This window comes from Giraffa tippelskirchi, chromosome 9 (genome assembly GCF_054371585.1).
Source record: "Giraffa tippelskirchi isolate mGirTip1 chromosome 9, T2T-mGirTip1v1.2.pri, whole genome shotgun sequence".
In the NCBI taxonomy this organism is placed as follows: domain Eukaryota; kingdom Metazoa; phylum Chordata; class Mammalia; order Artiodactyla; family Giraffidae; genus Giraffa; species Giraffa tippelskirchi.
Window position 1 is genome coordinate 75,425,950 of NC_137283.1, and position 26,379 is coordinate 75,452,328.

Here is a 26,379-nt window from a genome sequence, read left to right on the forward strand (position 1 = left end):
AGAGGGAACTTCACAGTTGGCCTTCCTCAGGGGCTTATTTGGTGGCTCAGCACTAAAGAATCTGCCTGCCAACGCAGAAGGAAATGGTAATCCATGCTGGTATTCTTGTCTGGAAAATCCCATGGATAGAGAAGCCTGGTAGGCTACAGTTCAGAGGGTCACAAAAGAGACACTTACCTCAAGAAACAAACAAACAAAAAATCCCTCAAATAAATAACCTAACCCACCACTTAAAAGAAGTACAAAAATAAGAACAAAGCCCAAAGTCAGCAGAAAAGAAGAAAAATATAAGGATCAGAGAGGAATTTTAAAAAATAGAGACAAAAAAGAAGAAATAAAATTGAATGAATCCAAGAGTTGGTTTTTTAAAAGGATTAAAAAAATGAGAAAATTTTAGCTTTCTCACCAAGAAGAAATGAGAAAGAAATCAAATAAACAAAGTAAGATATGAAAGAGGAAGAGTAACCAATACTACAAAAATACAAAAAATCATGAGAACATATGCCAACAAATTGGAAAACATAGAAGGAATGAACAAATTTCCAGAGACAAACACTTAGCAAGAATGAAACAAGAAACAGACAATTTGCACAGACCAGTTACCAATAGTGAAATTAAATTTGCAGTTAAAAAAAACACTCCCAGAAAACAAAAAATCTAGATCTGGACATCTTTACAGGTGAATTCTACCACACGTATAAAGAAGAACTAATACTTATCCTTCTCAAAGTATTCCAGAAAAACTGAAGAGCACAGAACACTCCCGAATTCATTCTATGAAGCCACTTCATATCAAAACCAGGCAAAGATACTACAAAAACATATTTAAAGACTAATACCTTCAATGAATATAGATGTAAAAATTCTGAGCAAAATATTAGTAAGCTAAATTCAGCAATATATAAAAAGTATGATACACCATGATCAATTTTGGATTTATTCCAGGATCACAGGATGGTTCAATATTACAAATCAACCAATGTTATAGACAACATCAACAAAAGGAAGGGTAAAAAATCACATGATTATTTCAACAGACACAGAAAAATCATTTGACAAACTTCAAAATCCATTCATGATAAAAACTTAGAGTGGATATGAGGGAACATATCTCAACAAAATAAGGGCAAGTTACGGTAAACCCACAGGTAACATCATACTCAGTGCTGAAAAGCCTTTCCCCTAAAATTAAGAATAAGAGAAGGATGCCTACTCTTACAATATCTATTTAACACAGTACTGGAAATCCTAATTACTGCATGAGACAAAAAAGGAAATAAAAGACATGTAAATTGGAAGAAAAGAAGCAAAGCTGTCAACTATTTGATGATGTTATGATGGTATACATAGAAAACCCTAGTGTTTCCACCAAAAAACCTATAAGAATTAATAAACAAATTCAGTAAAGTTGCAGGATAGAAGGCTATAGTGAACTATTTAAAAGAGGAAGCAATAAAATAATTCCATTTAAATTATCCTCAAAAAGAATTAAACTTAGCACCTAGACTCTGAAAACTATAATATATTGATTAAGGAAAATAAAGATGATACAAAGAAATGGAAGTATACTTCATGTTCTTGGATTGGAAGTATTGTTAAAATTGCCACAGTAGCCAATGAAATCTACAGATTAAATGCAAGACCTGTCAAAATCAAATTTTTCACAGAACTAGAACAAATAATCCTAAAATTCATATTAAACAACAAAGAAATCCTGAATCACCAAAGGAATCTTGAGAAAAAACAACAAAGCTAAAGTTATCATGGTCCTTGAATTCGGACAATAATACAAACCTACAGTAGTCAAAACAGCATGATGATGACACAAAAACAAACACACAGATTAATGGAACAGAATAGAGAGCCAAGAAACAAACTCAGCAACCTATGGCCAGTTAATACACAACAAAGGAGTAAAAAAATACACAATGGAGAAAAGACAGTTGCTTTAATAACTGCTGCTTTGAAAACTGTGCAGCTAAGTGTAAAAATATGAAACTAGAACATTTTATCATACCATGTACAAAAATAAACTCAAAATGCATTAAGACCCAATTGTAAAGCCTGAAGCCATAAAACTACTGGAAAAGAACACAGGTGTAACACTCTGACATAAATTATAGCAATATTTTTTCATTTGTTTACTAAGGAAAAAAAAAAACAAAAAGGAAAATAAATAAATGTGATCTATTAATAATTAAGCTTAAATGTGTTTTCACAGTAAAGGAAACTACTGACAAAACAAAATGACAACCTATAGAACAGGAGAAAATATTTGCAAATGATATGATCGATAAGGTGTCCATTGCTAAAATATATAAATAACTCATACAACTCTATTTTTAAAAGCTAACAATTTAAAAATGAGTAGAAGACTTGGATAGACATTTTTCTAAAAAAAATAGATGGCCAACAGGCACATAACATTGCTAATTATCAGAAAAATGAAAATCAAAACCACAATATGGTATCACCTCACACCTCTCAAAATGGTTATCATCAAAAAGTCCACAAATAACAAATACTGGTAAGGATGTAGAGAAAAGGGAATCCTACTACACTGTTGTCAAAATGTAAGGTGGTACAGAAGCTATGGAAAACAGTATGGAAGTTCCTCCAAAATCTAAAAATGAGACTACCACATGATCCCACAATTCCACTCCTAGGTATGCATCAAAAAAAAAAGCCCAAAATACTAATTTGAAGATACATGTACCACAAATATTCATAGCAACACTATAAATAATAGCCAAGACATAGAAGCAACCTCCACACACAACAAGGGCCTCTCAGATGGTTCAGTGGTAAAGAGGCTGCCTGCCAATGTAGGAGACACAGGTTTGATCCCTGGGTTGGGAAGATCCTCTGGAGAAGAATATGGAAATCCACTCCAGTATTCTTGCCTGGGAAATCGCATGGACAGAGGAGCCTGGTGGGATACAGTCCATTGGGTTGCAAAGAGTTGGGCATGACTTAGCAACTAAACAACAGCAACAAGTTCATTGACAGATGAATGGATAAAGATGTGAACAATGAAATACTGAAATATTACTCAGCTATGAAAAAGAACGAAATCTGTCATTTGCAACAATGTGAGTGGACCTAGAAGGCATTATGCTTAGTGAAATTAGTCAGACAAAGAACTCTGTTTTCATTTACATATGAAATATAAAAAATAAATCCAATTAGGTGCATATAACAGAGACTCACAGATACAGAGAACTAGTGGTTACCATTGAGAAGAGGGATGAGAGGACCACAAGACTGGGGTACAAGATTAAGAGATACAAACTATTGTGTACAAAACAATAAGTAACAAGAATATTTTGTACAGTACAGGGAAATATTGCCATTATTTTATAATAAATTTTAATGGAGCACAGTCTATTAAAATGTTGTATCACTATGCTGTACTACTGAAACTAATACTATAAATCAACTTAAATAAAATGAAGAAAAAATGAATCTCTAAAACATTTTCTGAGAACAACCATAATATTTCACAGACCTGTTAACAGCAACAAATGGTGTTGATGAGAACAGGATAAATATTATAGTTTCAGGTGAAAGGAAGATTTATGGATTTTCCAGGGAATGTCATCAACACAAGATTCAATACCCAAAAATCCAAATTTGGAGTAGCCCCAAAAATGTGCAAATTATCAATCACACAAGTGTAAAAAGAAACACTTTTGTAACTAAGATAAGCCTTTCTCTGATGTGAGCAAAGTATTTTCAAGTTATTCCTTGGGTTGGCCACAAAGAAGCAAGTTTCTTTTTGTAGTCACCATCTTCAGCGATTTTGGAGACCAAAAAAATAAAGTCTGTCACTGTTTCCATTGTTTCCCCATCTATTTGCAATGAAGTTATGGGATTGGATGCCATGATCTTAGTTTTCTGAATGTTGAGTTTTAGGCCAACTTTTTCACTCTCCTCTTTCACTTTCATCAAGAGGCTCTTTAGTTCTTCACTTTCTGCCATAAGGGTGGTGTCATCTGCATATCTGAGGTTATTGATATTTCTCACGGCAATCTTGATTCCACCTTGTGCTTCATCCAGCCTGGCATTTCACATGATGTACTCTGCATATAAATTAAATAAGCAGAGTGACAATATACAGTATTGATGTATTCTTTCTCCTATTTGGAACCAGTCTGTTGTTCCATGTCCAGTTCTAACTGTTGCATCTTGACCTGCAAACAGATTTCTCAGGAGGCAGGTAAGGTGGACTGGTATTCCCATCTCTTAAGAATTTTTGACAGTTTGTTGTGATCCACACAGTCAAAGGCTTTGGCATAGCCAATAAAGCAAAAGTAGATGCTTATCTGGAACTCTGTTGCTTTTTTGATGATTCAGCAGATGTTGGCGATTTGATTTCTGGTTCCTCTGCCTTTTCTAAATGCAGCTTGAACACCTGGAAGTTCACGGTTCATGTACTGTTGAAGCCTGTCTTGGAGAATTTTGAGCATTACTTTACTAGCATGTGAGATGAGTGCAATTGTGCGGTAGTTTGAGCATTCTTTGGCATTGCCTTTGTTTGGGATTGGAATGAAAACTGACCTTTCCAGTCCTGTGGCCACTGCTGAGTTTTCCAGATTTGCTGACATATTGAGTGCAGCACTTTCACAGCATCATCTTTTACGATTTGAAATAGCTCAACTGGAATTCCATCACCTCCACTAGCTTTGTTTGTAGTGATGCTTCCTAAGGCCCACTTGACTTCTCATTCCAGGATGTCTGGCTCTAGGTGAGTGATCACACCATCGTGATTATCTGGGTCATGAAGATCTTTTTTGTACAGTTCTTCTGTGTAACTCTTGCCACCTCTTCTTAATATCTTCTGCTTCTTTTAGGTCCCTACTATTTCTGTCCTTTATCGAGCCCATCTTTGCATGAAATGTTCCCTTGGTATCTCTAACTTTCTTGAAGAGATCTCTAGTCTTTCCCATTCTATTGTTTTCCTTTATTTCTTTGGATCGATCGCTGAGGAAGACTTTCTTATCTCTCCTTGTTATTCCTTGGAACTCTGCATTCAAATGAGTATATCTTTCCTTTTCCCCTTTGCCTTTAGCTTCTCTTCTTTTCTCAGCTATTTGTAAGGCCTCCTCAGACAACCATTTTTCCTTTTTGCATTTCTTTTTGTTGGGGATGGTCTTGATCCCTGCCTCCTGTACAATGTCACAAACCTCTGTAAATAGTTCACCAGGCACTCTGTCTAGCAGATCTAATCCCTTGAATCTATTTCTCACTTCCATTGTATAATAATAAGGAATTTGATTTATGTCATACCTGAGTGGTCTAGTGGTTTTCCCTACTTTCTTCATCCTACTTTTTCATCAAAAGAAAAAAAGTTTGTAACTACATAATGGTGACAGATGACTTCCCAGATGGCTTGGTGGTAAAGAATATACTTCCAAGCAGGAGACATGGGTTCGATTCCTGGGTATGAAAGATCCCCTGGAGAAGGAAATTGCAACCCACTCCAGTATTCTTGCTTGGGAAATTCCATTGACAGAGAAGCCTGGCGGGCTACCTTCTATGGGGTCACAAAAGAGTTACACATTACTTAGCGACTAAACAGCAAAACAACATTGGTGACAGATAGTAACTAGACTTATGATGGTGGTCATTTAGCAGTGTAAACAAATATGGAACCGTTACATTTCATACCTGAAACTAACATAATGTTACATGTCAAATACATCTTAATAAAAATTTAAGATAATTTGATTTCTTACATCAAAATTTAAAAAATGACTTCTAATTTCAACTGTGCTACTGTAATCTTGAAAACATCATTTAGATCAATCCTTTTCTGATAAAAAAAAGAGCCATATTTTTTCATTATTAACTATGCTTGGTGTCTTATACTCAAAGTTAACATCACTGCATCTATAAAACTATTGTGTATATGAACATGATCAAAATAGAAGAACAGATGTGAAGAAACAAACAAACAAAAATTTGTCTTAACCTTCATTGTTCCAAACTCACCCAGAAAAACAATTTAATGATGCTGCAGTCTGTTAAAAAGTATGACAGGATGGAATTCCTGTCACAGAGGAAAGATTTTTGATCACTCTTCAGATACATCAAGGAGACATGAACTGCACTGATCTCTGGAGATAAGATGATCTGAAAGATGGCTGAACACACCTCCTCTCATTGAATAGTGTTCTTCAAGGACAACTACAAAGTTGAAGTTTGTAAAACCAAGACATGTTCTTTGTGATGGATAAGAGTCAGCAGATGTTAGAGAAAGCAGAATGTGATTGATTTGTAAACTCAGGACTGACCTCAAGCACCAATAGTTCCATAAATTAAACTTAACACCTTAGAAAAACTGAGAACGCAAACCAAGAGAAACACAAAATAAGGGAATGCCACTTTTTATATAATATTCCTGTAAGTCCCAAAGGTCTTTTGGAATAACCAATGCATTCTCCTACTCGGATCAATATAGAAACACATTCTATCCACTAAAAAGATAATGAAACTAAACAAAAGTTGGTTATTATTCATGGAAATATGCAAATGCCTGTTATCATGTGGGTAAGATGGCATGCTTTTCTTGAGTAGAAAACAATTAGTTTTTTTTTTTTTTTTTTTGCAGACTTCTATATTTCCCTTGGCTATACAACACACTAAACAGTGACTTAGAATATACTATGAACATCTTCTCTGGCTATTGGTAAAGAGGAAATCTTGCAAAAATTTTACTACAATGGATTTCTTCATGTGGTTTTAAAAAGAAAAAAAAAAGCACATCAATGAGAGCATCCAACTCATGTTATTACCAGGGCAGTTGAGATTCTCTTTATGCACTAAGGTTCCTAGGAAAAGAGGATCCTAGAATATCTGAATATAAAGAAAAAAAAATTCATGATTCATATCACTGAAAAGAAAAAAAGAAAGAAAAAAACCCCATGATTCATACCATTGGTTTTTCACCCACATAAATACTATTTTAACTTAAACATCAGTATCCTAAGAAATAACACATTTCCAGTAGGTTTGTTTTTTACCTGGAAATCTAAGAACGCCCCTCTTCTAAACTCTCCAATAACTACAAATAGGAGACAAGCAGCATCATAAAACCTTGAATACACATCCAATTAAGGGGGAAGAACACTGGGAAAATTCTTAGAATACACAGAATGTGGTGCGTTAACTGACAGCATACACATGCTGGTACTACCTTTTGAGATTGACATTTATCTCCCCCCCATGCAAAACGAAGAAAAAGAAGAGTGTATAATCTGGCTACTACACTGAAAGAAACTCACACAAGTACTTAAAGTATGGGAGTCTAATTAAGCCTTAATCATGGATTTTTCTGCTCTTTGAGACCTTAAAATCTCATAGCATTACCAATGAGATTAAGATGCTTTTGACCAGATATATTGCAATTACTTGTACAAACAAAGCAATACGTGGAAGAATGATTCATCCTTATTTATTGAAATTATTTTCTTTTGTCTTCATGAATTCATAAAATATAGAAAAAGAAAATTAAATGTCACTCAATGTTCTCATAAGAAAACAATTTGAAAAGCCATATAAATATTGCATTACTCTGATAATAGATTCAAGGTCATGCAAGTAATATATTTGCTAAATGACCATAGAGATTGCTATTTTATTCTGCAATGCTAAGCGGAATCACTAGGGCAAAATGTTGAAATAGCATTTGAGCTACTATAATTTTAAAACGGTAAAGCCTTTTTAAAAACCTCATGGAATTCACATCGCAATGTGCCTTACACATTAGGTAATGCAGGCCTATCTTGGGATATAACCTGATGGCATCACCACACACACAAACACATTCATCATGCTGTCTTGCAGCTTCAAAAAGGAGACTCTTCTCAATGAGTGTAACTCCATCCCACTAACTTATCATATTCCTGTGGACTAGAAGGCAGCTGAGATAACTTAACGTGCTTTGAATATTTAGTCCAAAGTAATGTAAGAAAACATCTGTCACTTACGTTTTTGAGTCATCCCATAACACACAATAGGGATTCAAAGTACCCTAAAAGTAAGAAGAGAAAGAATAAATGTATCTTGAGTACATATATTAAAAAACTGAAGCATTCTGTGAAATGCAAACAGAATAGCACATTTCTTATCTTGCAGTTAGATACTTTAAACATTCTACCTCTGTTTTGCATAAAAATGTGCATGTCTTTCCTCATAGGTTTAATGGCTCATTTTATGAAATTCTACTCAAGAAAACTTACATCTATTCCAAATATCATAACCCATATTTCATTTTTTTAAAATTATAAGTGAAGCTTTCATATACAACATGCTCTATACTTTTATGTTTATACTTTTTTTCATATATAACATAGTTTATACTTTTATGATTTCTATTTGATTTTTTTTCTCTAAAATACTAACTGCTGGATTATTTCCTTTAAGAAATACTTACAGTAGTTAAGTCACAGTGAAACATTCTGCATTAGGCACCCCCCCCTGCCATGTCCTATTTCATTTCCGGGGGTGTAGCTTCTAAAAGGTAAGACCATTTCCTGAGTTTGTGGACTTGCAATATTTTCTTAACCAACAGAGCATAGCTCTCTAGAATCACATCTAATAAAGCTATGGGGGAAACACACTCGATTTTTATTTAGTTTAATAATTATGCACTGAGTAGCCACGATGACCTTCAGGATGACACAATGAGTTTCCACGTTGGATAATCCACCAGGCACACACTTTTGAAGAGCTCTGATTGTTGGAATGTTTTACTTTTTGTTTTTCTGCCACATTCACTGGGCCCTATTGTTCCCTTTGAAACTAACCTAGTAATTCTTCTTCTCTGTGATATCTTTAGCTATCCACAGATCCTCTCGTCTTTTCCATTAAACATACTCTGTTGCTTTCAAGTTCTCTCACTCTCCACGACACTCATCTTCTGGAGTATACACTTTACAGTGTGCCTAGGAAAACATCCACCTGTGGTGCATGCGCAGGACAAAGCGGGGCTTTGCCTCTCCAGTATAGGTGCCATATTCCTAATAACCTACACCAACAGTGTATGGGATATTTTGGTAGTTTCCTCCAGAGCTTGACACATTGAAGTCTCTCAGGAAAGATTTCTGAATCCTGATCTTGACATCCCACACACTCACTATTGCTTCTAAACTTTGTGTCAACGCAGGATGAAGACACATCATATCTAGGGGCTCATCCAACAAGTCACTGATATCAAAATGATGAATAAGCCAAGACAGGTAAAAGTTCCAGTCCTGAAACAGACTACTGGCTCCTTCCCGCAGGTGGACATGCTCCCTTGGTGACTGCCAGCTATAAACTTGACTTCAGTCTTGTTTCCAAATAGATAATTACTGGGGTAAATCTGGCAAAGCAGTATCTTCAAAATCTAGGCAAGTTCTTAGGGAAACACTGCCTTTCTAAGTACTGTTCACTATGTCCATTCTAGAATTCTATTAGAAAAAGAAAAAAAAAAAAACCAGAACTTTGGCTCATTATTCTAAAATTGGTTAAATCTATCCCTTGGACTGCAAGGAATCCAACCAGTCCATCCTAAAGGAAATCAGTCCTGAATATTCACTGGAAGGACTGATTCTGAACCTGAAACTCTAATACTTTGGCCACCCGATGCGAAGAAGTGACTCATTTGAAAAGACCTTGATGCTGGGAATGATTGAGGGCAGGAGGAGAAGGGGATGACAGAGGATGAGATGCTTGGATGGCATCACTGACTCAATGGACATGAGTTTGAGCAAGCTCCGGGAGTTGGTGTTGGACAGGGAAGCCTGGCGTGCTGTGGTTCATGGGGTCTTAAAGAGTCAAACATGACTGAGTGACTGAACCTAACTGATCCCAATTTTATTAGCATTTTAATTGGGACATTTGACTAACTCCCATATTTTAGCCTGTTACCATTCTTCAGAATCCCTCATAGACCATATCTCTAAGCTATCTTACTTCTTATCAGATGCTCATACCTATAAACCATGCTCTCAGAGCACAAAAAACATTCCCTTCCTTGAATTGGGTTATAGTCTTATAGAGATTGATGAGGAGCATGTGGAATGTTCATATAACAATAGAGACATGCTCAAAAGAAATATCACTAGTCATAATTTATTTTTTAGGGGACAAATGATGGACAGAGCATCATGGCCCATGCTACAGCAAGTTCCAAGAAGAAGTGGGTCCTTATCTGGTCATCACATGAGGCAGGGATATGTAGATGTTCATGAGATGAAGAGGCAAGCATTTCAAATTTGTTTCTTTCTCTGTCCTATGAGACCCTTTCTAGTTTTACCTGAAATTCTCATACAGCTGCTGACTTCCTAACAAGTCCTCAGCAGAAATACAATATTGTATCATAAAGTTATTTTATGTATATCTAGAGTTCTGTTCAAAAGAACTCAGGGCAATTTATAGGAAATAAATTATCCTTGGAATATGGCAATGAAGGGCATGGGAGTGTGTATATTGGATATAGACTGTAAGCATAAAACCTTGAAATTACAGGTCCTCTATATCGAGTTCACTTCTTTAGGAATGGGCAAGTGAGATTAAGGTCAATCTTTATATAAAATAGCACAGGATACTGATGATAGGATCAATATTTCATAATTAGAATTCATAACAGGTTATAACAAAAAAGTTGTAGAAGAAATAGAATATAAGCTTAATTGTTTAGATATTTCTTTCTGTTTTACCCCTCTAAGAAAACTAATTTTCACTTTGGGACGGAAGTATAAAGGTGAGAAATGCCTTTTCCATTCTTACTCATACCTCAAACCTTAGTTCCACCCCCTACTTTCCTCACTCTCACCCCTTAGAGCTCATGCATTTCTCTCTCGCTGTGCATCTGAAAATTCAGAAACAATCCACATGAGAATTATTATAGGTTCCGGTCTGCACCACTCCATCTTGTTTTCTACTGTACATTCTGGGACCTACACAAAAGACAGATACGCCTCTGTGAACGTTCATTCCAGAACAGTCACCCTGTGGGGCTGTGGGCTGAGGTCAATTACATAAACATCTGAAGTTTATAGAAATATGAAGAACAAGCGGATTGGAGGAATCTTAGTGCCTCAATAGACCCCTCACTTAAGGAATAAGAATGTGAGATGGTAAACAAAACAAAAACCAGTGATGAATGAATTCTAAACATGGAAAAAAAACTGGCTGAAAGAAACCACTTGTAAAATATTTGTTATAATTTTAAGATACTTTTCTCAAAGGCACTCTGCTGTAAGATCTGTTATGAGGAATTTATGGAAAATCAATAACAGGAAATGGTGAGCCTGACAAAGAGCGGAAGAACAAAATATAATGGCAGAAGCAAGGGGAAAATAGTCAGGCTGTGAACTAACTCACAGAAGTGGATTTAAGAAATGCATGAAAGCAAGAAAACAAAGATTGTCTGATAAATGAGCCAAATGGACTAGAAAGTAATCTACAGAGTTGTCGATATAATTGACACTTAAAATATTAAAACTGAATATATTTGAAAACTTTTGGAAAGAACATGCTGTTCTTTAAAAACACATTTTTGGCCAAAAAAGTGTCTCCTGACTCCATTCAAACTGTATAGTTGAACAGCATAGTTGAGTTAAGCATTACAACTCACCCGATTTCAAGCATTTGAAAAGTGTACCAAGAGTCACATTTTCTAATTACCACAGATGTTCTAAACACATCACTTGTACTATCTTTAATAGCCTTTGACTTCTTTCCTCTGTCTCAACATCAACCAAATCAATACAGAGCATCCTTGACTGATGATGAGGGGGTTACATTCTGATAAACCCATTGCAACTTGAAAATATTGTTAAGTTGACAATGTATTTCATACACCTAACCTATCGAACATCATTGCTTAATCTAGTCTACCTTAAATGTGCTCACAACACATTAGCCAAAATTTGGGCAAAATCATCTCATGCCAAGCCTCCTGTACTGAAAGTAAAATCAAGATGGTTTTATGGGTACAGAATGGCTGTATCAGTTGTTCACCCTCATGACTGCGTGGCTGGTTGGGAGCTGTGGACCACCGCCCAGCATCACAAGAGAGTACCCTACTGCATACCTCTAGCCCAGAAAAAGATTGAAATTCAAAATCCTAAGTGTGGTTCCTACTGAATGCATATCACATTCCCACCATCAAAAAGTGAAAGATCATGAATAAGGGGCTATCTGGATATCCGTATAATACACCACTGGCTTTGTCTATGTGTTTCTATAGATTGTTCTCTTTTCCTTTGGTCTTACACAACTACCCTATGTTCTCATTTGTAAAATGGGGGATTTAGACATCTTTTCTAACCCCATCCCCTAGAATTATCCTAGAATGACATTTATAAATGACTTCCTTTTCTTTTTGAAAACTCCCATCCAAGTCTTTTTGTTCATCTATGTAACATTTTCAGTACATCCCACAACAGTAAGTCACTCTCACAAAGACAAGTCAGGAGAGAGCCAAGATGATGAACAAGTTCATCCCCTCATGCAAAAATCTCTTAGCAAATATCTGTTACATTCCAGGTAACTTGGAGGCACTGGGGACATAGCATTGAACAAAACAAAGCCTTTGCCTCACAGACTTATCTAAAATGAAGCGGGCAGGGAGAGAGACAAAGAAGAACCCAAGTAAATACGTAATATGCTAGGTGGCAATATGTGCTGTGATGAAAAGTAGATAACACTGAGAAGGAAAGACGGGGAAGTGAATGGATTGCAATTTCGTATATTGAGAAGGCTTAACCAATAAGGCTTGCCAACAAAGGTCTGTCTAGTCAAGGCTATGGTTTTTCCAGTGGTCATGTATGGATGTGAGAGTTGGACTGTGAAGAAAGCTGAGTGCAGAAGAATGGATGCTTTTGAACTGTGGTGTTGGAGAAGACTCTTGAGAGTCCCTTGGACTGCAAGGAGATCAAACCAGTCCATCCTAAAGGAGATTAGCCCTGGGTGTTCATTGGAAGGACTGATGTTGAAGCTGAAACTCCAATACTTTGGCCACCTCATGCGAAGAGTTGACTCATTTGAAAAGACTCTGATGCTGGGAAAGATTGAAGGCGGGAGGAGAAGGGGACGACAGAGGATGAGATGGTTGGATGGTGTCATTGACTCAATGGAAGTGAGTTTGGGTAAACTCCGGGAATTGGTGATAGACAGGGAGGCCTAGTGTGCTGCAGTCCATGGGGTCACAAAGAGTAGGACATGACTGAGCGACTGAACCGAACTGAACTGAACCAATAAGATGATATTTGAACAAATACCTGAAGGAGCTTGTTTACAGAAAAGATAATAGTCATAATAAACATGAATTTTGACCAAGTTACTTCAAGTGTTCCTTGGAGTTTTTAAGTTCTGAATAAACTCAGTTCACATGAAATCTTAATTACGCGCTTGTTATCTCAATGTTTTCAAGGTGTTTTCCCTGGACTTACTCTCGAATCACCTGGGATGTTGATTAAAAAGGTAGGTTCCTTGGCTTCAGGAACTTTGAGATTGGGGCTTAACCTAGGATCAGACATTCTAACAACTACTCCCTCCACTCCTCATAATTTTTCATCTACATTACATTTGTAGAATCATGAACACAAACCAGGGGTTTCCCAGCTGGCTCAAGTGGTAAAGAATCTGCCTGCCAATGCAGGAGCCACTGGAGATGCAGGTTCAGTTCAATTCCTGGGTTGGGAAGAGCCCCTGGAAAAGGAAAAAGCAACGCACTCTAGTATCCTTGCTGGGATAATCCCATGGACAGAGGAGCCTGATGGGCTACAGTCCATTGCGGCTGCAAAAGAGCCAGACATGACTGAAGTGATGACTGAGCACGCACACACACACACACAGACAACCCAACAGAAATAACGTGGCTACCTCACTCTGCTTTTCTTTGAGGTTTTCAAATGTTTAGACCTCATATTTCACAGTAAATTCCTAATCTGGAAACCTCTTAACTTTCTTGTACCTTTCATAGCCCTCTTAAAACAAAAATATCCTCCGTTCTGTAGAGGAAAAGCAAGCTTGTAGACAAAGCTTCTAAGGACATGGAGAAAGACAGTGACCTCCTTGTCACTGTTTCAACATTTCCAGGGCTCTGGGTCATATGTTCTAGGGCAAGTTCTTCTGTCGCATCTTCCAGTGATTGAGCGCATTGAGTTCTTGTACATGGAGAGGAGAGAGACTGATCAACTGAATTACAAAGCCTCTATTTCTGAAATTTTATGTGTAAAGGCACTACATTAAAAAGACCTGGATTTTGCTAAGCTTATCCTCCATTTCCATCCCACTTTTAATTGTGATTGTTAAGTAACTGCACAAACAGATTTTGGGAATTCCTAAGAACATTCCCAAAACACCTGATCTGACTCACAAAAGACTAATTTATATATCTTGCCTATAATTCAAATACTTCTTGAGAAGAGGTACATTTTAAAAAGCTCAGGAATGCATTCTAAGGGAAGTAGAGAGGTAAATCTTTCCATACTCATATCTCTGACAGGTCACTAAAATGGATCAGTGAGCAGGAGCCCTTTCTGGTATCTTTTAATAAATGAACATCTTTATGATCCCTGAAAGTATAATACACCCCCTAAGGGGATGATGCCATTGAAAATAATACGTAGCTCAATAACAGGAAACTGTGTGTTGCATGCTCTCCACACTTCTTCTTAAGGTTTTCAAGAATATTTTAGTATTTTTAAATGATACTTAAAAACAGCTATGTCTGGGTCTAACTCTCATTTTTGATAGGGTAGCTGAGATACACCTGGAGTCCAAAGAACCTCACTGAGAATGCAACACTGTGTTATTGCTTAAAAGGACATGGAGACATGGAATTTTTCCATTTATTTGCATGAGTTTTATAGAAAGCAAAGCATCGAGAATCAGTAAAATCAAGAAGATGGAAAAGAAAGAGCTGTCTTTAGGTAAAGCAGAACGGTGTATAGGGCAGTGAAGTGAGAAATGTAGAATATGGTTCTATCAGGACAAGTCACGTCCTCCAGGAGCTGGCGGCTATTCAGTTAGCACATGGGGAGGGCACGCATCTAATTTGGCTTCTGCTATCTAGATGCTCAGGAATCCACATTAACCAGATGACACTGATTTTGTGGATGTGGTAACAGCTTGCTTCTCTGATTCCTTAGCTGTATGACCAATCCCAGAAGGTACATTATTTCCTGACAAATATTTTTCTATTGAAATAGAGGAAGTAGTAAAAGTAGAACCAGTATCAGAAATTATTTACATGTATAGCCTTCAAAGAAAATCATTGTCTCCACATATATGTCTTAGAGTAGTCTTTCTCATATGTGATTGCTAACTAGATTCCTTGTAGATAGAGCATACAGCTTTGCCTTCTTCTTTTAAATCCAAAAGGATGTATGGCAAAAACTATTACAATATTGTAAAGTAATTAGCCCCCAACTAAAATAAATAAATTTATATAAAAAAATAAAAATAAAAAAATAAAAAATAAAAAAAATAAATAAATAAAAAAAGAAATAAATCCAAAAGGATGTAACAGTGTGTCCCAGTGGTATTTTCATGGGGTTCTGGCAGAGACAAGAGCTGCCTGGACTGTTTTGGAGAGTTTCAATGTATCAGCTGCCAGCAGAGAAGCTTCCTTAGTTGCTTTAAGAGCACAACACATCTACAAATGTCAGAGTTGCTCCGGGCATCCTCCGATTTTCCCTAACATCCCACTACCAGCTTACAGTGGCCATTCTCATTGTCTGGCATGATAATCAGCAGGCCAAAATGTAATCTGTAGCTTCTGACTGACTTTCACTGAGAAATATATGATGATTATTGTAGTTTATCTGTTAAGGTACACATGTATATTATTTTCATAATAAAAACTTGATTTTGCAATGTTCCAGTGCAAATATAGGTTATTAGTTTTCTATTGCTGCTACTACAAACTAACACATTCTTAGCAGCATAGAACCACACAAATTTATTATCTCACAGTTTCTCTCTGTCAGGAGTCTTCGTGAACTTAGCTGGATTTCTGCTCAAGAGATTCACGAGGCTGGAATGCTAACAGGATTGGAGTCCTTTCTAGATATGGGGATGAATTCGCATCTAGGTTCATTCAGGTCTCAGCAGAATTGAGCTCCTTGTAGTTGTAGGACTGAGGTCTGTTCTTTCTTCTTTGTTGACAACCAGGGGTTGTTTTCAGCTTTTAGAGTCTGCCCACATTCCTTGGCTTTCAGGCCTACCCTTCATCTTCAAAGTCAGCGATCACAGGTTGAGTCCTTATTACCTTGCATCTCTCTGACCATAGCTGAGAAAGGCTTTCCAGTTTTAATGGTTCATGTGAAAAGGACTGACTCACATAATTTAGGATATTTGCCCTATCTCAGTGTTCTTACCCTTAACCACATCTGCAAATTCCCTTCTGACCTATAATATATTCACAAGTTATGGGGGTTAGGATGTGGGCATCCTGATGGGGGCACATTCTCTTTACCATACAGGGGGTGATAATATATGCAGTCCAGGGACTGAATCTGGCTTGCTACCTACTTTGGTAAATCATATTTTGTTGTAACAGAACCACACCCATTTTTACATACTGTCTGTGGCTGCTTTCACAATACAATAGCATAACTGAGTAGATATGACAAGGACCATTATAACTCATATGCCCAAAATGCCTGAGTCAACTGAAAATGTTTGCTCTAACAGTAGCATAATTAGTCTAAAACTTTTTTGAAGAATAACAATGTTGTATTATGAATAAAAATAAACTGAATTTGAAATGTAAGTGGGAAGAATGCTTACTTAAGTTTAGGAATTTAGGATATAACCAAAAAAACTGTAGCTAGTGAATAATTTCTATCTCAATTTTAGCTGCTGGTAGAACCATCAATCTGCTTGTCTAGTTAGCATTTCAAGACTCTCCCATTAAAACTACCAAGAGTTTTGGGCAGGCAAAACATCAGAAATCTCTTCCAAATGGACACAAGCTAGGGTAGAAAAGTAACTTAAAAAGTAAAGGGATACAAATATCCCTTTGTGGAAATTATAAACGCATAGAGTGAATGCATTTTTTAAGCTTTGCCAAGTGATTTTTAATTCCTTGGATTGTTATTGGCCTGTGCTATTCATGAAAATACCCATTAATGAGTGTTGGGATTTCTCTTCATCGTTTCTCATGCTTCCTGATGGTAAAAAGCATATTCATCACAGTTTTCCATTGTGTTTTCCACTATGATTTACAAAGGCTATGGTTCATGACTAATTTTAGTTTATAAACATAAAAGAAACTCCTTAATTTGTTAGGTAGCTCCTATTAGTATACAAGCAAATATGGCAAAGAAAATAAAACCTACAAGCCCCGATTCCCATGAGATCATCTGTAAATATGATCAATTTGAGAACTACAAATAAACCCAGTAGATTTTTCTTAATACTGAAAGACAGCAGGTTCACCATACCTAGACCATGAAAGCTGTTACTCAGGGAAAGAAATAAAAGGAAAGAGAAAAACTGACTGCAGAGACTGCAGGCTAGTGTGGGCCAAACCATCCCTCTACCAGAAATGGAACTCTATTAAGACATTTTGCTTGGAAAAAGGGGACTGCAGGCTTGCAAAGCTGATAGAGCACAAGATAACTAAAATTCTTCTAACTCATGTTTAAAGATAAGGATGTTATATATCTTGGAAAGTCAGCAGGCCCAGATCAGTCAGGACCAAGGCATCCTAATGGTAGGTGTATGTGTGAGTGTATGTGTGTGTATGTGTGTTCCTTATGTGTGTACTTACAGACCCACTAGACTCCCAATAATTACTTTCAATAAATGTATTAACTTTCCTTGCACATTATGGAGTCTAACAATACTTAAATAATATAATATGGAAAACAAAATTACTTTTCTCAGAAAAGCAAATTTGATATTTCTAATAATCAAGCAATTGCTGTGTTCAAGTGCTAAAGACCACAAAATTAGACTCTGCAAATTATAATAATAAAGTCATGAGCCTAGAAAACTGAACTAAAAATAGTATCTTACTCTTTAATGACTTATGAGCTGGTTAAAACTGCAAATGGCTTTGCTGAATACAATTCAGAATTTCAAGATTCCATGTTCTATTACCTAGTCCTACCAGTTCCCAAGGGTCTCATTATACATAACATGCTTTAAATGCTGTTTGTTAAAAAGCCTATTTTTTTAAAAAAGAACACATTTAAAAAACAAACAAACACTAACAGGCTTTTCCGTAGACTCATTAGAACTATTAATTTTCATTCTTCCTTTTCCTGCACATGGTATATGCAACAGATAAAATTTGTAAGTCATTATTCTCTTTTGAGCTTAGTAAAGTGCAGCAGATACATTTGCTCTAAGGAAACAGGTGACAGTAGAGAGTCTTCATAAGAGCAAGATGTCTAATATCAACTTTGGTCAACTTTGAAAGCAATATCAGTGATAATATATCTGTGTCAATGCAGTTATAATGAAATTTGCATGTGCTGTAATCCACTTTAATTTTCATGTTTGAGATACATCTTTCCTTCACATTTTAGTGAAGAATATTTTATGCCAGCTTAGGCTCTTTTGACGATCTCTTTAATGAAAATAAAATAAAATCAGAACATACTTTATAAGACATTCAATAAACCAGTCATATATTCCTTCCCTCAGTGAACAATAAAGTCTTCAAGACAATCTAATCTGCATGGCACGTATAAATACAACAAGCACCGGAAACTTCAAGCAGTAGAGCATGAAGAAGCACGTGTGGGAGGTATTTAGCAAGTGGAGGAAAGAAAAGCGGTGAAGCAGCAAGAGCGTCTCCAGCACTTGGCCTGGAGTTAGGTGCCCTCCGAGACACGCACAGGTGGGCGATGCTCTGACCCAGGTGGACAAGCGTGGGGCCACCTCAAGGCATCTCTTCTCCAGAGCAAACTTCTCTCCTCCTCCCTCAGCCCCTCTGTGTAACAGATTTGTCTATATTCTCTCAGATCGAGGCCTTTGGCGGTGGGATGGTATTGTTTTGGGAATCTGGTCAACTCACTCACTCAAAGTACTGGAAGAACCAATTCTCAGTGACTGGTGGTGATCAGCTCACCATGCTCAGACTCTGACTCACTGCCGCTCCAGAATCTAGCTGGGGCTTCACACAATGCATTGTCCATATACTCTAGTTTCCATACGTAGAAAATAACTTTTTAGATGCCATGTATCTCTTTGAAATTGAATTGACAAAATATGCCACCAGAAAAGTGTGACTCAAAGCTTAAATATGTTCATTTCAAATAGTTCTATTCAACTGAAATAATGAGACTGTTTTATCAACACTATTTTAAAGATAATCTTTCTTCAGTTTATGAGAAAAATGCCATTTAATTAACATGTTCTTTGAATTCTCAATAGTGATTTTATCTTTATTTAGGAAAGTTTTGTGAATGCTCATTTATAGAAGTGTTTTCTCCCTAAGAAACAGGGAGCAACGCAGGCAATTAATATCTCTTAATATTCTTCACCAATGCTTATAACTCAATAGACATTACCATGATAAATACATATATACAAACAAATATGTAAATAAATATTTTATAATACATGTTGAACAAGCAAAGAAACAATTTCCTTACTCAAAAGTAACGTTGAAAGTATCTCTTAGTTTTCAGTTCAGTAGTGATACTAGAGCCATTATAAGTTATGAAGAAGTACATATAATAGAGATAAAACACATTGTCAAAGTTAGAACTAGTATGGATGCATTTTGGCAAAAGTGGAAAAAGACCTGATAGTTTAAATATTAATCATAATGTTTAAAAATCATTGCTGAGAGATGTGAGGTTTTCATTAAACAATATAAGAAGCCAGAACAGCTTTTTAAAAACTGGTTTATAGGAAAGATGATTGTCATTTTCTAATAAAATTAATCTGAGTTCTTTAACATCAGAAATTATAAAATACTGGGAAAAGTACAGGCTTTATAACTAAAGGATGTGGGAATAAATTCCATTATGTCATTCACTTTGGGAAAATGACAATCACTTTGTGCTTTCATTAATTGTCAGTAAAAGCCAAGTTCATTTAAAATTTCCAATGAATAATAAAAAAAGAACTATGTATATGCAACGTAAGAGATGGTCTTACTTGAACACAGGAATTGTAAAAGCATAATTAAGAAAGCTTTAAAAGGAATCACCTTCTTTGCCCCTTAAATCAATGAGTTAGGTATTTGAGGTGAATGTATAAAGGATAAGTATATGTTTTAAATTTCTGTATATGGCCTAAACAAGGTCTGAAGAATTTCAGTTGCGGTTGGATGAATTCTTGTCATTCTGGATCACTGGAACACCCAGGTAGTTAAAAGGAGCCTCCTCAGATCCTGAGTGTAGAACTTTAAAAAGCCACTCTCCAACCCTGGCGTACCCTGCAGGACAGCACTCCCCTTTGCATTACATCTGTAGCTTCTGTTGCTGTGTGCATCTTACATTGTAGTCTTCCTCACCAGGTGGTGAGATTGGGTCCCGTCTTGACATCCCCCATTGCCTAGCTTAGAGACCAATAAAGATGCCGGCACTGACAAACTGTTAAGTATTATAGTGGAGAAACTGAGAGTTCTATTATGAACAAAAACATAGGATAATATGTCATCTTGTTTCTATATAACACATATCTTCATAACAGATAAATTCATTTGCAACTCTGAAGAGTTTAGAAAATGTGTTCTGGTCTTATTAGTCAACAGAATGACTACTAACCTCTTTACAAGGTCAATTCTACAAGAAACTCAAAGCTAAATGAATGATACTTACATTAGCCAAATGAGCTAGCTCTATCTCCAGGAATGAATCAGTTGTTTTGGGTTCAGGCCTTATGGTGACCACGATGATTTTGGAATTGACGACAGTATAATTTCTGAAACAGAATAATTATGATTAAAAGGAGAAAGGATTGAAAAGGAATATTAATTCCTATGCTCAGTACATGTTGTGATGATATTTTTAATAAATGTATCTAGGCAAAGACATAGAAACTGCACAAACAGATTTAAAACATGATCCTGAAGTAGTATTCATGGAAAGATAGAGTTGATTTCTTGTTATAAATATACCCTACCTGGAAATAGAAAACTTTAGAGGGAAAAAGCTATTGCTGACGGTTACCATTTTAAATGCAGGAAAGATAGAAAAGCAATAGTGCTGACAAGCTTTCGATTACTTAAATCTGATTCACCTGTGAGATAGACCTATTGTGAATTCAAACCTTCAGGCAATCTTTAAACAAATATAATCCATTTATCTCAAGGTGGACTTAACAGTTTTGCTATCCAGGAGACCAGATACTTCTCTTGCAAAGTGCTGTCTTGGCATTTTTTAACTTTTTCAAAATTCATTAAGATGAATAACTGGTAAGTAGTGTAGAATGAAAACAAGTAGAATTTAAACATCAATAAACATTGCTAATTACTGACCATCATTCATTTCAACAAAAGAGATTTTCAGGCCACTTCTTTATCTCAATATGCTAGACATAAGGAACATATTTGCATTTTGAAATATCTCACCAATATAGTTCACTCACAAAGAAGTTTTCAAAATAATACAAAAATATCTATAAGTATAAACCTATAAAACTGAACCAGATGTTTCTTGCACATGTTTTTATCCAATATGTATAAAGTGTTATACACTTTCTATTATATAGAAATTTCAAGATTTTATTGTATTTGAGCTATTTGAAGATGTATACATTCTTTCCTTCTTGATTTGAAATCAAGCACCTGTTCTTCCATAGATCATTTACTATTCTGGGGAACTCATAACAGGTATCAAGACAAACTCACTTAATTTTTCCATCTTTTTTGTTGTTTAAGGCAATATTTATAGTTAATAAAATTCATCAGTTTTAAGTCAGTAGTTGAAAGCTTTCGGTAACTGTACCGGCAAATCCAGACAACGCTCCAGTTTCCTTAAGACTCTTTCTACTCGATCCTTTTCCATCTCCATGGTTCCAGGAAACCATGGACAGGTTGTCACTATAATTATGCCTTTTAAGAATTTCATTTAAATAAAATCATACAGTACATACACATTTGTGTTTGATTTAATTCACATATCATAATGCTTTTGAGATGCATACATCCTGTTTGTCTTTATAGCTAAGTAGCATTTCATGACATGCAGTTTGTGATCTACTCATCATTTCAATGAGCAACATTTAGGATGCTTCTGATTTTTAGCTTTCATGATTTTGAGTAGCTATTCCGTATTTGCCTTTTATGAATAACTGGTATGCATACATTCTGGATGACACATATTTTCACATGTTTTGAGTGTGAGTAGAATTGCTTGCTCATGTGGTAAAAGCATGTTTAATTTTTTAAGTTACTGCCATATGGTTTTCTAAAATGTCTGTATCATCAAAGTCATATAATTCCAATACTGTAGAATCATGTTGAACCTCACATTCTTTGTGAAAATGGTTTCTCTAATGAGATAATCTTTGCCACAAGATTTCACCAGATACCAAGTGTACCACACTTGGAGGAATATTTAGTAGCAGAGAGACTATAAACGTATTCTGAGTGGGATAGCATTTTAACCCATCTCTCATGTATTTAGCGATGTCAAATAACAAAATTCCTAAACACTCAGGAAGTTTCATGATATCCAGTCTAACAACAAATAGTAAAAGAAAACAACAAAGTAATTTGTTTTTAATATTCTTTAGAGGAGTGTGTTCACAAACAAAGAAGGCTGGTTCACTGTTATTTATTTCATTTAATATTAATGAGTCAACTGAAGGTAAGATATATTGAGAAAGATATAGAAGTAAGCTCTAAATGCCAAACTTCCTTTGCAAACTGATTTTTCCTGTATATAACTTGTCATACATATGTGTGTGTGTGTATGTATATAAAACACTTGGAGTTAGGGAAAATGTTCGTGTGTCACCACCAAAAAGGAAAAAAATAAAATAAAATACGGAGATTTCTCCCACAGGACAGTCCTAGGACACAGACACAAGTTTCCTTCTCAGGAATGAATATATTTGAGTTCAGGGAGTTTACCTGAAACAAAAATATTTACACATTACTCAAATTCAGTCTACTCCTTTATTCTGGTCTTGTTTATAATACTGTTTTCCTGCTATAAAGAAAACCAAAAGATTATAAAATGCTAATTTTAACAACTGTTAGTTAAATTGATATTATACAGAAACTTTGTATTATTTTAGAAGATGTATAAGTGAATAATTTATTGGAATATACAGATGTGAGGATTACAAACAGGAATTTATACTTTGTCAAGATATTTATGAAGTTCTCTTTGCGTTTGGGCTTGTGGAGATTTTACCCTCAGGAAACTGCGCTGTGGAGAACCAAGTGGCTTTAGATAAGCTACTTTCTGTAGGGTATTTAGTCTGGTGGAGAAGGTTCCTAGAAGATGAATTCCACCATATGGTTTTTGGTAAGTATGTGTGTATGTGTTAGGGTTAATTTATATGCAGAGTACATCATGAGAAACGTTGGGCTGGATGAAGCACAAGCTTCATCCCGGAATCAAGATTGCCAGGAGAAATATCAATAACCTCAGATATGCAGATGACAGCACCCTTAAGGCAGAAAGCAAAGAACTAAAAAGCCTCTTGATGAAAGTGAAAGAGTGAAAAAGTTGGATTAAAGCTCAACATTCAGAAAACTAAGATCATGGCATCTGGTCCCATCACTTCATGGCAAATAGATGGGGAAACAGTGGAAACAGTGGCTGACTTTATTTTGGGGGCTCCAAAATCACTGCAGATGGTGACCGCAGCCATGAAATTAAAAGACACTCCTTTGAAGAAAAGCTATGACCAACCTACACAGCATATTAAAAAGCTGAGACATCACTTTACCAACAAAGGTCTGTCTAGTCAAAGCTATGGTTTTTCCAGTAGTCATGTATGGATGTGAGAGTTGGACTATAAAGAAAACTGAGTAACGAAGAACTGATGCTTTTAAACTTTGGTGTTGGAGAAGACTCTTGAGAGTCCCTTGGACTGCAAGGAGATCCAGCCAGTCCATCCTAAAGGAGATCAGTCCTGGATGTTCATAGGAAGGACTGATGTTGAAGCTGAAACTCTAATACTTTGGCCACCTGATTGAAGAGTTGACTCATTGGAAAAGACCCTGATGCTGGGAAAGATTGAGGGCAGGAGGAGAAGGGATGACAGAGGATGAGATGGTTGGATGGCATCACAGACTCAGTGGACATGAATTTGAGTAAACTCTGGGAGTTGGTGATGGACAGGGAGGCCTGGCGTGCTGCGGTTCATGGGGTTGCAAAGAGTCAGACATGACTGAGCGACTGAACTAAGCTGTGTACGTGTAGCAGGGAGAGCAACTGTGTGTTTATATGTGTAATAACTTAATTTAGAATACATTTGGGAAGCGATATGCATTAATGTATTTATGCAGATGGATGTTCTTATCACATTTATGTGAGTACCTCTTTCACTTTGTGTTACTAATATGTACTATCTCTATCACAGCACCCATTAATACTATGTATGACTCCTTCCATAAGATTTTAGTTCAAGGAGGACAATATTAGTATCCAGCATTTATGTATCTTGAGTACATTACATTTGGCACATTTTAGTGATAAGACATATTTGAATGACACTAATAATATAGCAAAAGAATATTAAACTTTTGACCAAGTTTTAAAATATAATGTCAGTATCATAGTATCCAAATATTTAGTGAAGGAAAAGCAAGCAAATACATATTATGCAATAGTTTCTTTTAAAAAATATTCAGTGTACAAAATTACTTTAATTTATTCCATCAACTTATTCTAATTTGCATAAGCGAATAGCTGGTTCCTTGTGTGTCACGTCAGACTTTGTGATCTACTAATGCTTCCTGGCTGGGTTCACATTTGTATTCACTGCTAGAAAAGCAGATCTTACAGCTAAATGGATTTCATGACTAAAGTAATAAAGTTCTTTCTTGTCCTTGAGATTTGTGCTAGTCAGAACCTAAAACATTTTAAAATGTGTAGAGTTCTTTATTCAAAGAAAGCTCAAGTTATACTTCACATTTTTAAAAAGGCTTAAAGTGCATAGTGTACGTGAACCATATCTTAAAGAGAGTAAAAAAGGTGATGACAAAATGCAACGCAGCTCTTTAACAAGAGACTCACTTTAGGTATAAGGTCAGGGACAGGCTAAAAGTGAAAGATGTAAAATGATATTCCTTAGAGATGGTAACCAGCAGAGAGCAGGAATGGATATATTTTTACTGACAAAACAGACTTTAAGCAAAAACTATAATAAGAGACAAAGAAGAACATTATTTAATGATAAAAGGGTCAATTCACCAGGAGGATATATAACAATTATAATATATGTACTTAAAAAGAAGTTCTCACACTGTTGTAAAAGTTCAAGGACACACAACAGATTCCCCAACCTGGGGATCTGGCAAAGGGACTGAGAAGCCCCAGGGAATTTGACTTTGAAGGCCAGTGGGATTTGATTACAGAACTCCCACAGGACTGGGGGAACAGACTCTTGCAGGGCACAAACAGAACCTTGTGTGCACCAGGACCCAGGAGAGAGGAGCAGTGACCCCACGAGAGACTGAGCCAGACTTGCCTGTGAGTGTCCAGGAGTCTCTGGTGGAGGCATGGGTCGGCAGTAGCCTGCCACAGGGTCAGGGGCACTGAATACAACAGTCTTCGGAGTTGTGGGGAGTGCTGGCATAAATCCTTTTGAAGGAGGTCACCTATCATAGTTTGGTCTCAGGCCTAACTACTGGGAGGGAACACAGCCCTGCCCATCAACAGAAAATTGGACTAAAGATTTACTGAGCATGGCCCCTACCCTCTCATCAGAGCAAGACCCAGATTACCCCACAGCCAGTCCTTCCCATCAGGAAGTTTCCACAAGCCTCTTATCCTTATTCTTCAGAGGGCAGACAGAATGAAAACCACAGTCACAGAAAACTAACCAAACTGACCACATGGACCACAGCCTTGTCTAACTCAAAGAAACTATGAGCCATGCTGTGTAATGAACAGGTCATGGTGGAGAGTTCTGACAAAGCATGGTTCACTAGAGAATAGAATGCCAAACCACTTCAGTATTCTTCCCTTGAGAACCCCATGAACACTTTTGGTAGGTAGTTAGAATAGGAAAAAGGAGTCCAAAACGGCGGTGGCTAAAAGACCCAGGAAAAAGCATGTGAAAATGGAACAAAAGAAAATCCATAGACTGGAATGAGAAACTCAGGTGAAACAAACACACTCCCTTCCTGGCTAACCCTAACTTGCATAGAACAAGCGAGGGGGGAGGGAAAAAAACTTATAAAAGAGGGAGCCAAGTCAGGTTGAGGCCTCTCCTTTGGGGTTGACCCAC

General features: G+C 36.4%; 1 protein-coding gene across 1 annotated transcript in view; it reads right to left on the reverse strand.

Annotated features, from left to right (window-relative positions):
* The window catches only part of ADGRB3 (adhesion G protein-coupled receptor B3), an 822,367-nt gene that overhangs the window by 344,357 nt on the left and 451,631 nt on the right, over window positions 1–26,379 (reverse strand). The window contains exons 16-17 of the mRNA XM_081530065.1: window positions 20,787–20,889; window positions 7,992–8,035 (exon numbers count right to left, since the gene is read on the reverse strand). Of these exons, the coding sequence (XP_081386191.1) occupies window positions 7,992–8,035; window positions 20,787–20,889 (147 nt within the window). The remainder of the gene's footprint in view (window positions 1–7,991; window positions 8,036–20,786; window positions 20,890–26,379) is intronic.